This window comes from Augochlora pura, chromosome 7 (genome assembly GCF_028453695.1).
Source record: "Augochlora pura isolate Apur16 chromosome 7, APUR_v2.2.1, whole genome shotgun sequence".
NCBI classification, from domain to species: domain Eukaryota; kingdom Metazoa; phylum Arthropoda; class Insecta; order Hymenoptera; family Halictidae; genus Augochlora; species Augochlora pura.
In genome coordinates this window covers 34488064-34506102 of record NC_135778.1, presented here as the reverse complement: position 1 = coordinate 34506102, position 18039 = coordinate 34488064, and the positions used below count along the sequence as shown (strand labels likewise).

General features: G+C 43.8%; 1 protein-coding gene across 1 annotated transcript in view; it reads right to left on the bottom strand.

Moving 5' to 3' along the window:
• Nucleotides 1-18039, bottom strand: part of LOC144471998 (voltage-dependent T-type calcium channel subunit alpha-1H-like) — an 81758-nt gene that overhangs the window by 51768 nt on the left and 11951 nt on the right. The window contains exons 2-3 of the mRNA XM_078184628.1: nt 4805-4917; nt 1657-1790 (exon numbers count right to left, since the gene is read on the bottom strand). Coding sequence (XP_078040754.1) covers nt 1657-1790; nt 4805-4917 — 247 coding nt within the window. The remainder of the gene's footprint in view (nt 1-1656; nt 1791-4804; nt 4918-18039) is intronic.

Below are 18039 nucleotides of genomic sequence, written 5' to 3'. Positions count from 1 at the left end.
GAAGCGAATGAAAACTATCCGGTAGAAGAAGAAAGTATAATACCGATTTAATTGATAATAATTGAATCTTTGTATTTGTCTGGTAAACCGGGCAGAAAATTGCGCAGTAAATCCGGAAGCATCTGTTCGCGAAGCCGCAACGACCGTGTTCGCGGCTAAAGTAAATGTCCTTTTATAGCTTGTTGCTGCTGACGTAAAATTACGTCACGGGGCAGCGCGGCGGGAGTGCTGGCGAGCGAGCGAGCGACAAAGACCGAAGAAAGAATTAAAAAGATCCCCCCTTATTCTCCTTTCGAACGCGCTGATATTTTCCAAACGAAATTCCTTTAATTCGTATCCTCGGATTAGCGACAAAAGCCCCGGCAGCTTTCGAGTTGCTTTTCAAGCTCGTCCCCGCTTCGCGATTTTCTGGGAACCGAGAGGAGATTGTGAACCGGCGGCGGCATTAAAGGCGTCGAATAAAATATGAATCCGGATGTTTGAATAAACGTTCCGCGGCCTTGCCATGAACCCCGGCTATAATTAATTACAGGTGTTATATGCCCGTGTTTTGTCTTGCAATTAGTGCTGCGCGAAATGCGACGATTGTTTCGGAGTTGGGTACTTTGGTAGTGATTCAGTGATGCTTGGGCTATGATTTAGTAATAGTTGGGCAATAATTCGTTAATACTTGAGGGGGGGGGGGGGGGGATACGATCCTGGTGAGACAATAACGCACAAATGGGACGATAATTCAATCCGGACAATAACTCGCCACGTATAACAATTTCAACCAGAAATCGGATAACGGTAGGAAGAGACAATTTGGCAATAACATCTGCGACGGTCTTCGCGCGATCCTGCATTCTTATAAATTGCCGCGACGAAACTCGTTCAACGAATCGCCTATAAAAATTCCGTAAACGAGGCGGTTTGCTAAATGAACCGGAAACTGGAGGCCAAGATTCGACCGTAGCGATTCCTTCCCGCGGACCTTCGTGCGTCTCATTGATATTAACGACGATCTTCTTGCGGTACGGATATCGAGAAATTGATTCTGCCGACTGGACAAAGAATTCAGTCACCCGTGAACGAAGCGTGCACGGTGTTAACCTTTTAGTTGGTCGATTCGTGAATGTTTGCCGTTCGACGAATCGTCGCTACAGTCCGTCGCAAAACACGTTGATAAATTCTCTAGACTCATTTAACCCTTTCGGTACGAGCACTCTGTCCGCCATGACACTCTCGCTGTACGAGGCCCCGCGCCGAAAATTGCCGCCGCACGTGACGAGTCCTCCTTTATGAGAAAATATTTCCTAAGCGTTAAAGAAAAACTGTGCTTAATAAAACGACATTTTTTAACAAAAGTGTTGCTTGTAACTTAAGAGATATTCAGAGGTACTTATATAAAATATTAAGATTTATTTATATAAGATTCTGTTATTTATACCGGTCATCGCACGTGCGCCGGATATATCCGGCGCTCGGCCACAGCGGTCGTCGCGCGGACGCCGGATATATCCGGCACTCGTACCGAAAGGGTTAACGAATATACAGTCAGTAGAAGCAGCGTTATTTTCGTATTTTATAACGATACGATAATTTGGTTCGTCAAAGGAAAGCTTTCCGGTCGACGTAAGATATTCTTTTGTTCCTTGGAACGATAAAGACACTCACCCAGCGGCCACGATAAAAAAGTCGAGCCTGTTCCAGGAGTCGGCGAGGTAGGTGCCCTTGCCGTAGATGCCCATGGCGACCATCTTGATGGTCATCTCGAGGGCGAAGAAGGCGAAGATGATGTCGTCGAACATCTGGAAGCATCGTCCGCGGACGGTGGAACGACTCTGATTAGGCTAAAGGGCGGTTAATTGAATCGGGCGCAGTTGATCAAGGACACTCGACACGAGTTCCATTACTCATCGAACGCCAGATGTTGGTTTCTCGTGTTTGCCTCCGTTTTCTGCGGTGCCGTGCGAATTCTGGAGCGTGGGGGGGCAAGGTAAACAGCGCCATTAATCAATCCCCGCTCGCCCCGATTCGCCGTACGAGCTGTTTTTGATTCTAATTCGCCCTCGGAGACCGGCGCGCGTCGCGTCGCGTCAACTTCCGGTCCGCGATCGTTTATCCTGGCCCTCGAAGGACGCGCGACCCCTCTTCGCCGTTAAATAGACTCTGCGCCGACGAGAACGACAAAAGCTTTCGACTGTATCGAGAGCGCGACGCGAGAGAGCGGAACCAATGAAGCTCTTTCGATGGACCGGTGAGTTTACGAATACCGAATTCACGATGTTTGCTTCGTTTGATACTTTGCTACCCTACCATTTCGTTTCTATTATACCCTAGATACTAATTTTCTCGATATCACCTTACTTCTTTGTTATTTAATCATTTCTTTTTGTACTTTGCTGCCTCGCTTTCTATTGTCTCCGTCCTACGGATTTCTTACTAATTTTCTCGGCGCCATCTTGATTCTCTACTACTTTGACCAACGTTCCTCTGTTCTCCTTGCTATGGCATTTTTTAACTATTTCATCCCCCTACTGATCTCTTAGTAATTCGCTAGATATTACCATAATTATTAACTATATTAATAATTTCTTCCTGCACTTTGCTGCCTCGCTTTTTATTGTTTCCGTCCTACGGATTTCTTACTAACATATTCGGCGCCATCTTGCTTCTCTGCTACCTTGACTAATGTTCCTTTATTCCGCTTACTATGACTTTTTCTAACTATTTCATCCACCCTATTGACCTATTAGCAATTCGCTCGACATTCCTCCGTTTTTCTGTTACTTTGCTCTTATTTTTATTACGAAATACATTGTGCCAATTGCGAGATACAGCAGCTCGCACAAATATTTTTCGTTTTTGATATTCGGTTCCGCCGACGGGTCTCTTACTAATTTAATCGATGGCGCCTTGCTCCTTTGCTATCTCGTTTCGCATAAACAATGGGCAACTTTTGAACTACCCGAGGCTCCGTCGAAGTTGCCCCGAGATTAGGTGCTTGAGCGTCTTCAAAGTACGAAATTCTTCCGGGGATGAAACACGGTGGAAAAAATGTGATTTACCCAGATGAGAGGGAATTTAATATTTTCGGGTCTGATGGGCGAAAACTGATACGGCGTAAAGCGAACGAAGAGCTCCGCAGTGAAAATCTCAGGCCAACCGTGAAACATGCTGGACCAAGTGTAATGGTTCGGAGTTGCAATTGAGATGCTGGGATTTGCTTTATCGGGGCGAGTTAGTTTTCAATGGCAGATTTTAGCTGGATAGGTCGCTTTCATGGAAAATTCAATAAATATGTCAACGTAAACGTAATTAAGTGACTTTTACGGAGTTTGAAAAAACCTGAAAGAATGGATGAAAAGGAATTAAAAAATTATTGAATTTGATGGTTAGTCGAAACTGTAATTTGATACGTTCAAATATATAGGTTATTATAGTATAGGTAATTACAATTGAAATATAAATAATAGAAAACAATTAAATTGGATAAAGTATATTAGAATTAAAAATTCTGTTCATGCGGATATTCCATTAATAAATTACATTTACGCTAGATTCCTTGCAGGCTCTATTGTTTCAAGTTTCTTCGCACCCTTTGCCGCGACTAAAGCGCATGATACGTCGAGGGTGAAATTTCCGGGTCAGGGTAGAGTAATCTATTTAATGCATTGTACGTAATGCAATCTGGATGCGTTTTACGTTTCGTCCGCGTTTCCCGCAACAAAAAAGACTGCATAAAGAAAAGAAGAGAGAGAGAGAGAGAGAGAGAGAGAGAAAAAAACGGGGGTAAACCAAAATCTAACTCGCATTGAGGGCGCACGTGAAACATTTCTGGAAGACCGCGTGCTCACCAAGTCGAACGAAATTTTATTTCTCGTGGAAAAACGGATAATAAAGTCACTGTGCAGGAAACGGCACTAACTTTCCGGACCACCTAACGGCGCGGAGAGAAGAAAAAAAGAGAAAAAAGAAAAAAAGAAGTTGCAGAATCTTATTCCAGGGTTCAGCGACGTAATCCGATTCGCGGATTTAAATGGAAATATATTTGTATGGCAAGGATTTATTACTGCGCGCGACCCGTTTTAAAAATATGAAACGACAGTAACGGGGCGACATTCGGAACATTCGCGAATGGACTTTCACAATACAGAAATCAAATTTGTCCGAGATAATTTATGTACTTCTCTTGTGTAAAGTCTGACGGAATTTTAAAAACTGCCGCGAATAAATCGTACGTGTATTTAAGTAGTATAAATTTAACGTATTAAGTAGTATAAATTTAACGTATTAAGATGCAGAAAATATAAAAGTTGTCGAGAATATTTTCACGAGATGGACGCGAGAATAAGAAAGTAAGAAACGTATAATAAACAATGCTGAACGAAAGTAATCACGAGGCCTGATATAACGAAACGAAGAAAATTCGTAAAAGAATGGTGAGGATAAAAGTCGGCGAGAGGAATCGGCGCAATCGTCTCGGGCATCGTCAAAGTATTCGCGATAGGGACACCGGTCTCGGACAGGAGAGGTTAGGGCGCGCACACAATGACCGAAACTCCTCGATCAGAGATTACGATTGCAGCGTTGCAAGCTTTTAATCAGAGCGCCGGGGAGATCGTAATTGCAGCGTTTACGGTTCGCAAAAGTGAAACGCGAAGCACCACCCAGCAAAATGGAGGCGTGCGGCATGCAAGGACAAGCGTGATTTAACGGTCTCGTTTCTTTTCAACGCTCGTTACAGTGTTTCCCTAATGGGACACGGGCACGTATCCGTGCATACGGGTATTATGCGACCACGGCCCGCGTATATACGTACCTGTAATATTTTACAGCGATTTGTCACGCACTGGTCGTCGACGCACGGCTGATACATCCCCAGCGTGATGCAATTCAAAAGAATCACCATCATGCTCACTCTCTCGAACCACGTGGACAAAACTGTGTCGTTAAGGAAAATCGTTTCACATTCTCTGCACCAATTCGATCTATTAATCGCGATCTACCCAGCTGGAAACAATATTAAACGTTATAGAATAATTGCTACATTTATTGTTGAATACATTGATTTCACTGCAGCGTGGCTTACAATTTCGAAATGTTGACTACAATACGGATTAATTTAATCGCGAACAACGTTAAAGGATAAATGTTGCAGACAGAGATTGGTCGAAATAATAGTTCCAGTTACGGTTCAGTTGGTTGAATATTAATTGGCTGTATTAATTCTTGTTGACTTAGTTCGATGTTATCATTTTAAGCTGGCTAGAGAATTGAGTTAATAAATAACTCTGTAATAATTGTAACTGTATATTGTTTTAGGGTGTTACTATTATCGAAGAATGTCCAAAGGGGAGTTTCTCCCATCGAATGATATCTCGCGTCACTCCACCATTGTCATAATACTGTGATCAAAAAGTGAGGTGAATTTGTTTATAAAATGTAAATTCTTTATTTATTCTTACAAATGAATTTCATCCACTTCAAAGTAATCCCCGTCCGATAAAACGCGCTTTTGCCAACGCTTTTTCCAGTCCTCGAAACAGTCGGAATAGTCTTTTTCCGGTATAACCTTCAAGACCTTCTTCGATTCGGTTTTCATCACCTCGATCGTGTCAAAACGGCGCCCCGCATTGGCCTTTTGAGTTTGCTGAATAGCCAGAAGTCGCACAGAGCCAAATCAGGCGAACACGGTGGCTGCGGAACGATACGAGTCGAGTTTTTGAAAAGTCTTTTAAAAGTCGCGAAGAACCAATACAGTATCACATAGTGCATTATCGCGATGAAGGAACCAAGAGTCGTTCGCCCATAATTCCGGCCGTTTCAAACGAATAGCTTCACGCAAACGACACATATGTAGATGACACAAGGTGAGGAATTAGGTGGGCTGCTTCTTTCTCAAAGATCTTTATTCGACTGCCCTTTCTCTTCGGAAAAAGGGCCTCCTCCCCTCGATGAACCATCTCATCACCTAAACAGAGACCTCCTTATCTCGGAAACATAAATAGTGCGCCGCCTGACCGGCTACCATCTCAGAGATCGCTTACACATATAACGCTCAAATAATATTCTTTGTTGACAGTTTGGCCAGGCGGAAAAAAATTGACCCGCCTTCCTAATGCCCGGGGGTTTTAAATGACAATTTCACCTCACTTTTCGATCACAGTAGCATGTAATGTACCACCTAAGGACGTGGACCTTGAAGACTCGCCGAGGGTCACGAAAATCAATGATTTCCCAAAGCAAACGTTCGGTTCGCGGCGCAGAAAATTGCCATCGAGGAAACAACCGTGCAAATAGCATTTGGCGGTATTCGGACACCTCTGTACACAGTCTCTTGCTCTAGCCGGTTGCCATCTTACACTAACGGCGCGCGACAGCGAGTTTAGGCTATCCGTGGAAGGGGGACGGTTCGTCCTTGGCGTTCGGCCGTTTAGGCGAAATGTCAACAGCTCCTCCTCTGTTTATCCGTGATCAAAGAAAGCCTAGGTCACGCACCGAGGAGGATCGTGTTTAGGTAACAGTCACTTGGCAACCGTGAATCGATCAGCAAGATTAGTTACTATGTCTTGTCTCCTCGATCGATCGTTCGTTCGTTCGTTCGTTGGTTCGTTTCGCGACGGACACGACACCGGGATGTCATAATAGCAAATTGTCGCGACGCGATCCGATGCGATGCGGGCTCTGAACGAGTCCGAACATGTGCGCGTGTGCGTGTGTATAGTTAACGATTACTCGGCCACAGTTTGTCTCCCGTGGCTAGTCCGGTATTAATCGCTGGTTAACGGGGGAAAAAAAAGAGCATGATCAATTTGGCGACTTGACGGACGATCATCGGCGATCGGGAAAATTCCAGCGGGATTACTAACCGTTTATAACGGCGTCCAGTGGCTTTAATTTATTTTTAAGCATCGCCTGACGTTGTACTTATCGAGTAAGATAAACTACGTTATCTTACGTAAATTCAATTGATCGTTTTGATCGATTGAATTTACGTAATCCCTTGTCATATTAATCTATTAATCCCTTGTCATACTTTGGCGAATCTGGCACGCAACGAAAATTTCTAGTAATAATTTATTTCGTGTGAATGCTATTCCGTTGTTTTAATTTGACTAAAATTCTAATTTCCTGTCATCAATCTTTCAATATTGAAGCGACTGTAGCCACGCGACAAATCTAAATTGTCTTTCCTCCTCTCAAAAAATATTATAGATGAGAAACTTCCGGTCGTTGTAATTATAAAGAAAATGGTACGGCAAGGGGTTAAGATTAAAAGTATCCACAACAAAAGCGCTTAAAGTAGCATAAAAACGATTGGATTTACGTGTAGCAATAAAATTGAGTTTATTATTTATTTGAGTACACCGTTTCTCTGCTTTCCCATGCTAAGGAACAACCGATCCAATACTTTTTAACTGTCTTGGATAATCGTGATTTGAACAGTCGTCTCGATCCTGAAGAATTAAACTAATAACGGATCGTTTTATACTAGAAACCATCGATCGTGCTCGGAGATAAATTAGTCCAGCGAGAAATTTCTCCCTTCGATCGTCGATATTGCTTGCCCGATAAAAAGATACCATAAATTCGCCGTTTTCATCAGTCGAACAGAAGAAGTACAATCGCGTCTAATAGATTTTCATTGTGCAGCTGGATCGGTTGCCGAGCAATAAGCTGCGGGAGAAGGAGCTCGAAAGACAATCGGTGACATTCGAGCCGGTGTAACTTGTTTGAAAAGAATCCTACGACAATGAACTACGGAGTCATTTGAAAGTTTGACTACAGTTCTCTACCTTTGCTAAAGACGAAGTTTCTTAATTCGGCGAGACTCGCGATCGACACCTTATTTCGTTCCCGACTCTACACGCGCGGTGTATGCTCGCTGCTGCCGGTGTCTTGTATTTACCAGGGCGAATCAATCGTCGGGCGTTGTGTGTCTATAGACCGGCAGACGAACGTTAGCCGACACCGTATCATTGATTTCGATGAAATTCATTTTTCCCGGGGGCAGAGCAACCGAGACGTGTTGTACGTGTCTGTATTTCTCTGTTGACAACGCCATGTTTTCTCACGAGCCTGTAATCGACCCTAAAAAAACGTTCACAGGCTTCTTACATTTATATTTCTATTATTATTTCATTATTAAGTTATTATTATTTTATTATTACTGTTAGATCTACCGGAAAATTCTGTCTGCGAAGTGAAAGACTATAATCAAATTTTTCGTACATTTAATAATATTCGTAATATAATTTCATTTCATTAACCATAACCTATAGCCAGCGCGACGGCAATTTGTAAATAACATTTCTGAATAATATATGACTCAAACGAATGAATATGCATAATTATTTAAATTCGATATAATGTTATTCGACAGAACTTTCCTGTATACCTAATACTATTATTATTCTATTACTACTATTATCATTATTGAATTTTTGTAAAACATTAAAAGGGCATCTCGCTCGTTAATATTAAGTGAATGAAACTAACAGTAATCTACGTAAAACAGAAAAGATATTCAGAAGATATTCAGGTCTCGTCGAGTCACTCGATCGAGCTCCGTTCGAATGAAATTTGTAAATCGAGGAAACAACGGGAGAGGGCGGAACAACGGGCGGGTCCGTCTTCTGCAATTTAGATTCGAGTAAGTCATCCACGGGTATTTTAATAGAACTGGGTTAATTACGATTGTTCGAAAGCGGGGCCATTAGCTGGCGATACGGAGCTGGAAAGAAGTGTTCGTCAAACGCGGGAATAACACTCTGCCACGGATTCTCGAAATCTTCGAGGAAACGATAAGGATAAAGGCTTCGTCCTTGTCGCGGCCCCCGTAAAAAGAATCACAGGGTGTTAAATCGAGAGTCTCTTGCTCTGGCCAGTAGTGCCGTGCGCCGTAGTGCCAATCAAACTCCGACGACGATTTTGATAGGGGGGTAGTTTCTCGGAACGACGGTAACAAAATTCCGTGAGTGTCCCTTAAAGTCGGTCCAACTTGCGAGCACCTTCGCCGCACAGTTCCTTCACCGTCCGCACGTTTAAAACTCCTCCATCGTTTCGTTTCGTTCAATTTCAGTTTCTCCTCGTTCCGCGTTAACTACTCGTTAATTACTGCAGGCTCGCGGGCGCGTTGGCAGATACGCGAGCACCGCTCAACCCGCAGCATTTTCCAGGCTTCGGTTTCTCGCTCGCCGCGTCGCGTGCAATAGTCGCCGGAGAAAACGAATGATTTATGGCAAAAGTGGACGCTTCGAGCGTTAAAATAAGCTAATGTTGATTGCCGTGCGATCTTTTTTTACGAAGTTGTAAGTGTTCAAAGATCGCCAATTTTGCCAACAATTCGCTAACTCGTTTCGCGTGTCGCGAAGATAATGTGTAATAACGTTCATTCGATTTTCGCTGACGGTATCTTTGAAATATTCTGTGAAAATTATGCGCACGTCATCTTGTTATTTTACTTTGTTTATGCGGCGTGACGACGCGACACGAGGATGCCATCATAATCCACGTCACTATCGACGCGGTGCCCCTGTACGTGGAAAATTATCTTGAACCCCTTCGACAACTATTTATAAGCATCACCGTACTTAGAACATTTAATTAGGCGTGCCGCGTGTGCCGGCGAATGTAATCCTGAAACACGTACGAAAGGGGTTCGAACACCCGGGTTCATTGAGTTGCGTGGCTAACGAACGTTTCTCTCATTAAGTTAACGATTATCAAATTGGAGGAATTTCGCGAGCTCCCAATTGGACCCGTTTGCGGGATTTTCCTCGAGTCGAGAGTATCGGCCATCCAATTTGTTCGCGGTAAATGTCACGCGTTACTTTGAATCCGGGCAGTATAGGTCACTCCAAGATCTTCCCCAAGGTCACGGAATTATTCATTTATTCCTGTACCCTTAATGTCATGCGGTATGCTTGAGAGAAGGGTGATTTTATGCAAAATTAATAATAAGAGGAATTAATTATAGAGCCGATTAATAAAATTGTCAATAAATTATAATCGCGACGGTAAATGCTCCCCGATTTTAATCTGATATTGCCAGGTTAACGTTGCAAAATGATTTCAATAATACCTCCGACGGTACGTTTTAATCTAATAAAATCGACTAGCATTTTTAATAGCGATTTTAATTAAAACGTGTTCAATTTAGTAGCACGTTCAAATAATGTTTCATTCCCTGCAAAGCCAGTGGAATTAATTGCAACGCACAAAGAGGCGAGAATGTGTTTCGTTGTAACAAATTTCTGTGGCTCGGCATTGTTCCACTCGTCAAGGGGAACACAATCGTGGCTGGAACACACAATGATCACGCCATCTAGTTCATGTTCCGAACGAATGACTGTCCAAAGCCTCTTAAGAACCAATGGGAAAATTAATTAAGAGATGCCGTGAGTGATTCGCCCGATAATGTTCGGGGGAATTTAATTAACAGAACTTTTACCATCACGTCGGCCTCTAGTAGTGTCGTATCGTTGAACACCCGCCATCATTTTTATTAACCGAATGAAACTAAGATGAAACGAGCGTCGAGAGAGATCGAATGAAAATTTTCCTATATTTTTCGATACATTACATCGCTATATTCTATACACTGATACGTTAAAATTTCTTTTAGTATAGATAGCGAGTACCAGTTTGAAACAACATCTATATCGGTGTACTGTAATTATATTCATTAGTCTACCGGTCGAAAACGGCAGCTGCTAATTTTCCCACGAACGCGTAGATAACAGGATCCCCACTTATCTCTGGTATCTGAAATTCCGCGATTATTTATGCGCGGTTTCGCGACGGGACGCTCGAGAAACGATCCCCGATATTTGCGAAAAGATTTACGGTTTCGCAGAAACAACGGCCGCTTAGAAAGGTGACGATCGCGCGTCGGTCGTCGGTCCCTCGCGGATAAGAGTTTTATGGGATGATAAAGCCTGGCAGGCTCAACTGGAAAGCGAAAAGTATGAATTACAGGGCGCCGAACGTTGCACGCGAGCTTCGTTCACGCGACAAGTTAACCGGTCACTGACGCTGCCAACATCGTTACGCGGCGAGTCTGACAACCCCCGCCACCGTCGCCGCCCAGTTTGGATTTCTAATTCGCTTCTAGTCAGAAAACCCCGAGCATTAATTCCAGGTTTCTCGTACGGCAGTCGGGGAAAATCGCGGATCCCGGTGCGCGAAGTTGCAACAAGTTCTGGAAGCTTATAACACGGTAGACCAAGATATTGGTCCAACAGTTTCTATCGGTTCCGACAACTTCATCTTTCGTTTCCCTTTGCTCGAAAGACGTCTCGTTATAAACTTATTTCACGATCCGCTGGCGACGCCGCGCAGCCGGGTTACACCGTCCGGGAAAATGGGCGACAATAAACGCGGATTGTAAGTGGCGCGCCGTCATAGTCCGCTGCTCAAAGGGCCGGGGCCAGACACTTTTTAATTACAAATCCGTCCCGGCTCTCTTCCACGCTGTGTTCCTTTGATTCTACGTTTAATTAGAATACGCGCGACGACACTCGAAACTTTCAAACGCGCACCGAATTTTCAATTTTTTATCTCCTCCGATACTTTTGATATCCGTTGCCTCGCGAGAACCGTCGAGTTTCACCGGCGCGGTTGTCGCGTGTTTCCGCAATTTAAAGGGTTAACAGAGGCAAGTTTGACGAAACGCGCGGAAGTCGGAAAATTTTTTTCGCAGTTGCCGCTTCGCGGGGAAACAAAGACCGAGGCTTCCCCTTTAATTCGAAAAAAAAGAGAGAGAAACGGGGCTTGCGATTTTTTCCCGCAAAGTTACGGCACTTTGAAGTAACCCTGCTCGCGTGCAATCTTTTCAACCCCTGCGCCCAAAACGCGGGGCTCACTTTAAAGTGTTGTAACTCTGCGGAAAAAATTCGCAGCCGAGTTTCTTTCTTTTTTTTTTATATTAAAGGAGAAGGATCGAACTTAATTTTATTCTAGATGGCGTCTCTGGAAAAAATTTTACAGGCGTTTTTTGAAACTTGTCTATTTTCAATACGACGAACACGGCCTTTAAAGAGTTACAGCAGGGAAAATGCGTCGAATTTAAAATCGAGAAGCGCGATCTTAAAGAGGAGGTTTTCAAGCTTCGGGTTAAAAATAGAGTCATCGTCCTGCGATGATTTCTCGCGCAGTTATCGTTGGTTAAAGTTAGCCAATTTTTATCGAAAAATTTTCTATGATATACGTTTTCGAGCAGCGACATTTTTCGTTTTTTAATGTCGATTCAGCGAATCTTAATAAATAATACGGTTCTCTTTATTGGAGCGGTCCGGCAAGTCATTCCAGTCAATTCGATCCAGAGCAAAACCGGTCTACGAAAATATGAACGTCCATCGCGTCCGCCAGGGTTTCAATCTAATATACCGAAGCTAAATGAAACCAAAGGGATCGATCCCTTTGGAAGACCGCTAAGAGGATCGAGTCGTGAAATTTTGATAAGCATCGGGGTACCTCGGTCAAGATATTCGAACCCCAACCGCGGAAACAATGGGTTCCCGGGCGGTAAATGTTCGATGGCCGATGCGCGGCGCCTATTGTTAGAACGCCCGTGTGCCGGCTTTCCGTCTTTCATTTCCGCGGACGCGCATCAAACGTATTAGGATCGACTTCGGCGTGTTGTGCCGGCTGAAACGATCCATCCCATCGGCCAGAAAATAAATCCGCCGTCGCCGAATCTGGAACGGACCTAAATAATTCGGCCGATGCTCGCCGCGATTTATGCGAGCCCGTTTTTCACCGAAAAATTTCAGTGCCGCGGCTTTTTTTCCCGCTGCAGAGGAATCTAACGCCTTCCGACTACTACGCCTGTCGGCCGTGTGTGTGCTGGTGACACGACTTTTGGATTTTGGAAACTTGAAATAATTCATTGGTGCGCGTTGTACATCGTTGAGAAATTTTCCAACGTTTCTGCGGATTAATTGCGAATTAGGGGTGTTTAACACTAGATTTACGGAATCCGTCAAAATGACGGATCACTGATTTGTTAACGTGCTATTATTCAGATTTTAATATATAATATATTATATTATAATTATACTATACTATACTAGTATAATAAGTATAGTTTACTAGTATAATAAAATAGTATAGTAAACTAGTATAATACTATACTACTATATTATAATTATACTATAATTATTTATATTTATTTATCGATTACATTAACGATTAGAATAAATCGTTACTTTCATAAACAAATATAAAACGGCTGCTTTTATTACTCCGTAAACGTAGCGTCAATTTTGCAGCATTTTGAGGAAGACAAGTTGTGAATCGTTTCAATGGGAAATGAGTAATGTATAGTCTGAAAGCTTCGTGCTTCAGAATGAGCTAAGAGCACATTTATTTTTCGCAAAGTTGTATCTAGATTAAATACTAATTTTGACCTTTTTCGATTCGTGTTTAACGAACTATAAAAAAGGGAGAAAGCCAGACTGTGTCTCTCGTAGACTCTCCTCTGTCACGAAGAAGCGGAGACACGTTCTACGTCCAGTAGCTAGCAAAACAATGCCCATTTTAATTCAAAAATATATCTCATATTCGACGGCCGACTAATTATGTACTGGCAGCTTTCTGCTGACGCCGCGCGCGCGAACTAAGACGTCGAAATGCCGCAAGCCGCGTCGGAACGTTTTTCGCGTGCGGGGAATTCCCGTGAGAATTCCACGGGAAATTCCTGCGGATCGCGTCGGGGTATATCTCGGCAGTCTCGGAGGAACGGTCTCGCTGGTTCGGCCGCCTCGCGGCGCGACCCGAAACGGCGGCGCGGGGCGAAAAATTCGCCAGGCGCGTTCGGAGCAACAGTTGCTCCTGTTTTTACGCGGCCGTGATCCGGATCGGCGCGGTTCGTCGCGGATCGAGCTGGGAAACGCGTCGCGGCCGGGCCGCGCGTTTCCACCGCCGCGTTAGCAGCGACCGCGACCGCGACCGCGACGCGACACGCCAAGATTCGAGGGTTACACGGAGAAGAGAGAAGAGAGCCTGGCGGCTGCCGGAGGCCAGCCGTTTATTGATCGGACACGCTCCGCATGTTTGTGGAAAGTAGATAACGTGTGCCGGCTTGCTTTCTCGCGATCCGCCCGCGGAAAACGTCCCTCGTCGGCCTTCCGCTCCCGTTCCGGCCGCGATTTCGACTCGCGCACGCCGAATCCCCCTTTCATCCCTCATCCTCTCCCCCCCCTCCCCTCCCCTCCCTCTCGATCCGATTTGCGTACCCGTTTTCGAATCGTTCACGAACATCGTTCCGAACCCCCCCGGCCAATTCGCTGTGTGTTTCTGCTCGGATACGCGCGGCCTTTTTGCCGCAGATTGTTGTTTAACGCCGAACCCGCCGACGCGACGCTCTCTATACAGCTCGTCCAAAAAAGCGAGGACCGAGCACGTATCGCTCGCCGCGACGCCTCCGATATATTCTAAATTTCTTTTCAACCACTTGCTGCACCATTTTCTACGGAATTAAAACGAGTGGAACTTTTCGTTTCTTCGAAGAATAAATACCGTGCAGAGGTTAAATTCCTGAAAATATTTTTCCATGCGAACTTGTAGCGTGTATAACTGCGAGACGCAAGTATAACTGCGAGACGCAAGTATGGCGGTCGTTCAAGCGGAATCCGATGTAAATCGGACAACGTTTCCGAGTCGTAATCGAGTCTCGAATTTTGTTGATCCGTTTTTGGTCGCGTCGCGTGCATCGGTGTCCGGACTGGCGGATCGCTATCACCGGACGATATACACACTCTGTCATTAGTATCGAAGGGCGTTTGATCGGAGTTCTATATATAAATCGAATAGCCGTAGCCGCGAGTTCAAGCTAATTCAAGGTTCTAACGGCGCTGGTCCACCGGCGAGCGATCCTCGTTGCAGGCCAATCCATCGAAACCTGCTCCGACATTCGACATCGATATTCGAATTAATTAACTAATCGCTCTTGACGTCGTGCCGCACGAATGTATCCTCGTAGCTTCAATGATCGTGAATTAAGAGAAGAAGTAACCAAATATTCTTGCACGCTCTTCGTTTGACGATCATAGGATTTGGAAGACAGTTCTTATCCTTTTAATTCTATTCGATTTTATTTCATATTGATCTGGGTTTTAATTCTATTCGATTTTATTTAATACTGATTTGAATTTTAATTCTATTTAAGTTTATTTAATATTTATTTGAATTTTAGTTTTATTCAATTTTATTTAATATTGATTTGAATTTTAGTTTTATTCAATTTGACTTAATATTGATTTGAATTTTAATTCTATTCAGTTTTACTTAATATTGATTTGAATTTTAATTCTATTCAATTTTATTTAATATTGATTTGAATTTTAGTTTTATTCAATTTTATTTAATATTGATTTGAATTTTAGTTTTATTCAATTTTATTTAATATTGATCTGAATTTTAGTTTTATTCAATTTTATTTAATATTGATTTGAATTTTAATTCTATTCAATTTGACTTAATATTGATTTGAATTTTAATTCTACTCAATTTGACTTAATATTGATTTGAATTTTAATTCTATTCAATTTGACTTAATATTGATTTGAATTTTAATACTACTCAATTTTATTTAATATTGATTTGAATTTTAATTCTATTCAATTTGACTTAATATTGATTTGAATTTTAATTCTATTCAAATTGACTTAATATTGATTTGAATTTTAATTCTATTCAATTTTACTTAATATTGATTTGAATTTTAATTCTATTCAATTTGATCTAATATTGATTTGAATTTTAGTTCTATTCAATTTTATTTAGTATTGATTTGACGAATTTATTAATTGAAACGCCGGCTTTGCGACGAGAGGGACCGACAGGAGAGCCAAGTAATCGTTCCGATAATTTGTTATGCGCGCTGTTATTCGCGTCTCCTAATTGCTCGGGATAATCGAAGCTCCGGCAAGGCCGCGGTCTTCTATTCACCGGCGCATATTTTCTCGCGGCAAACAAGGTTGGTTTCCCGTCGCGATCCCCACCGGCGAACATCATAAAAATCCGACGTCTCGTTTGAGAAAACTGCGAAGGAATAATTCGCGGGCCGGCCTCGGGCCACTCGGGCCCGCCGGCCTCGCAAGCTCCCGGGCCTCTCGAGGCTGCTCGAGGATCTCGCGCGTCTGCAAACAAATTGCATGCCGCGTAAATATATTAACGCCGGCATAAATATCGTCCTCGATTGCGCTCAATAATTGCGCATCGTGACCTAGAAGGGAGCCGAGCGGCCGCGAACCTGCGTGACTGAATTTATTTCTGCCCTACGGACCATCAACACCTGCATTATTTATCGCGCACGCGATTCATCATAGATAGCCGCGCCGCCGCGCGCCGTTTCCATGGGACAAACAGCCCCGCGAAAGCTTTTCCACCGACGTTGCAACTCGAAACATTCGAAATTGCACGGCTAGACGATGCTCCAGTTTGCCAGCGAGTCCGCTCATGAGTTTCGAACCGCTCGTTTCTGGCTCTCCGCGGGGGGTCTTCCACTTCCGAAGCGTTCTCTTTACCGTTTTCTTCGCCGATTCGGCGCAACACCTTTTAAAACGAATCATTTTTTTTTCGAACTGGACGAAACGACCGCAATTTTCACGGATATTCCAGCGACCGGCTTGCGATGACTAAAATAAACGTTTCAAAGATAATTATAGCGTAGGAAAATTCTGGATGAGAATTGGTCAACCTTGACCGACGACAACTCCCCGAGAAATCGGCGTAGGTTGATGACTTTTTTTTTCTTAGATTAAAGCTTGAAACCTCTGCTTTAAGATCACCTTTCTCGATTTTAAGCTCGACGCATCCTCGTCGCTGTAACCCTTCACATGCGAGGCCACGTTTCTCCTACCGAAAATAGCTCAGTTTCTCGAAATACTCGGACTTTGTAAAATTTTTTTCAGAGGCGTCATTTCCAAGGTAATAAAGTTCAGTCCTTCCTCTTTAATTAAAAAAGAAAAAAAAATAACCTCGTCTGCGATTTTTTCGCGCCGAGTTACAGAACTTTAAAGTAACCCTCGCATTTCGGTCGTGGGGGTTGAAAAGGTTGGCCGCGAGAAGGGTTGCTTTAAAGTGCCGTAACGTTGCGAGAAAAAATCGCAGCGGTGTTTCTTTCTTTCTTTAAATTAAAGAGGAAGGTTGGAAGATTGTCTCCCGGTAAACGACGTGTCCGAAAAAAATTTTGCAAAGTCTGGGCACTTCGTCGAACTTGGCAATTCTCGATACGACGAGCACGGACTTGAATTTAAAAGGTTATCTTAAAGCGGAGATCCCAAAGCGTTAGTTTGAAAATAAAGCGATCCGACCGCGACGATTTTCCGCGCGGTGTTACCCGCAGTCGAAGAAATTCCAGCAGGAAGAGACGAGCACGATGCCCCGAGTCCCAAAGGTCCATAATTTTGCGAACGGTTTTATCGAGGATCCAGCGGGCGGTGAGTGACAAGTTGGCTCGGAAAGTCAATCAACCCGTTGCCGGCGGCGCGACCATAACCGCTAAAGACACCCTCTCGGCGGTTATCCGAACGCGGCATCTTATCGGCTCCGCGTATCGACGGGATCACTCCAGATAAAGCCGCGTGGCCTAAATGTTTGCGGGTGCGAGAGATAAAAGTTATCGGTGTCGGCGGAAGACTATAAATCGAGAGCGGGTTTCCCATCGGCGCGGCGGGGTTTACACGGCGGGACAAATCGCGAGGATTACGTGGCAAGGATAAAAATGGTCTCCGGAGACCGGAGTCGCGATACAATCCTCGAATTGCTCGGCAGATGACTCCGGCCGCGGAACGGAACGCCGTCTGCCGTCCGCCGTCTCGACGAATGGGGCTCGATCAAATGATTTTTCACCCTCGAAATATCGTCTTTTTATCCCATGGAAAGAAAACTTGGAGAAAATAGCGGGTCCGGCAACCTCCTAGCACTCTGGGGGCCAATCAGGATCACGGCTAACTCTCCAACTTGTAACTTAGGATAACACGATCGCACTCTTCGCAATTTATCGCAATCGGTGGGTCGAACGCTTGCTTTCTTGCTATGATAAAC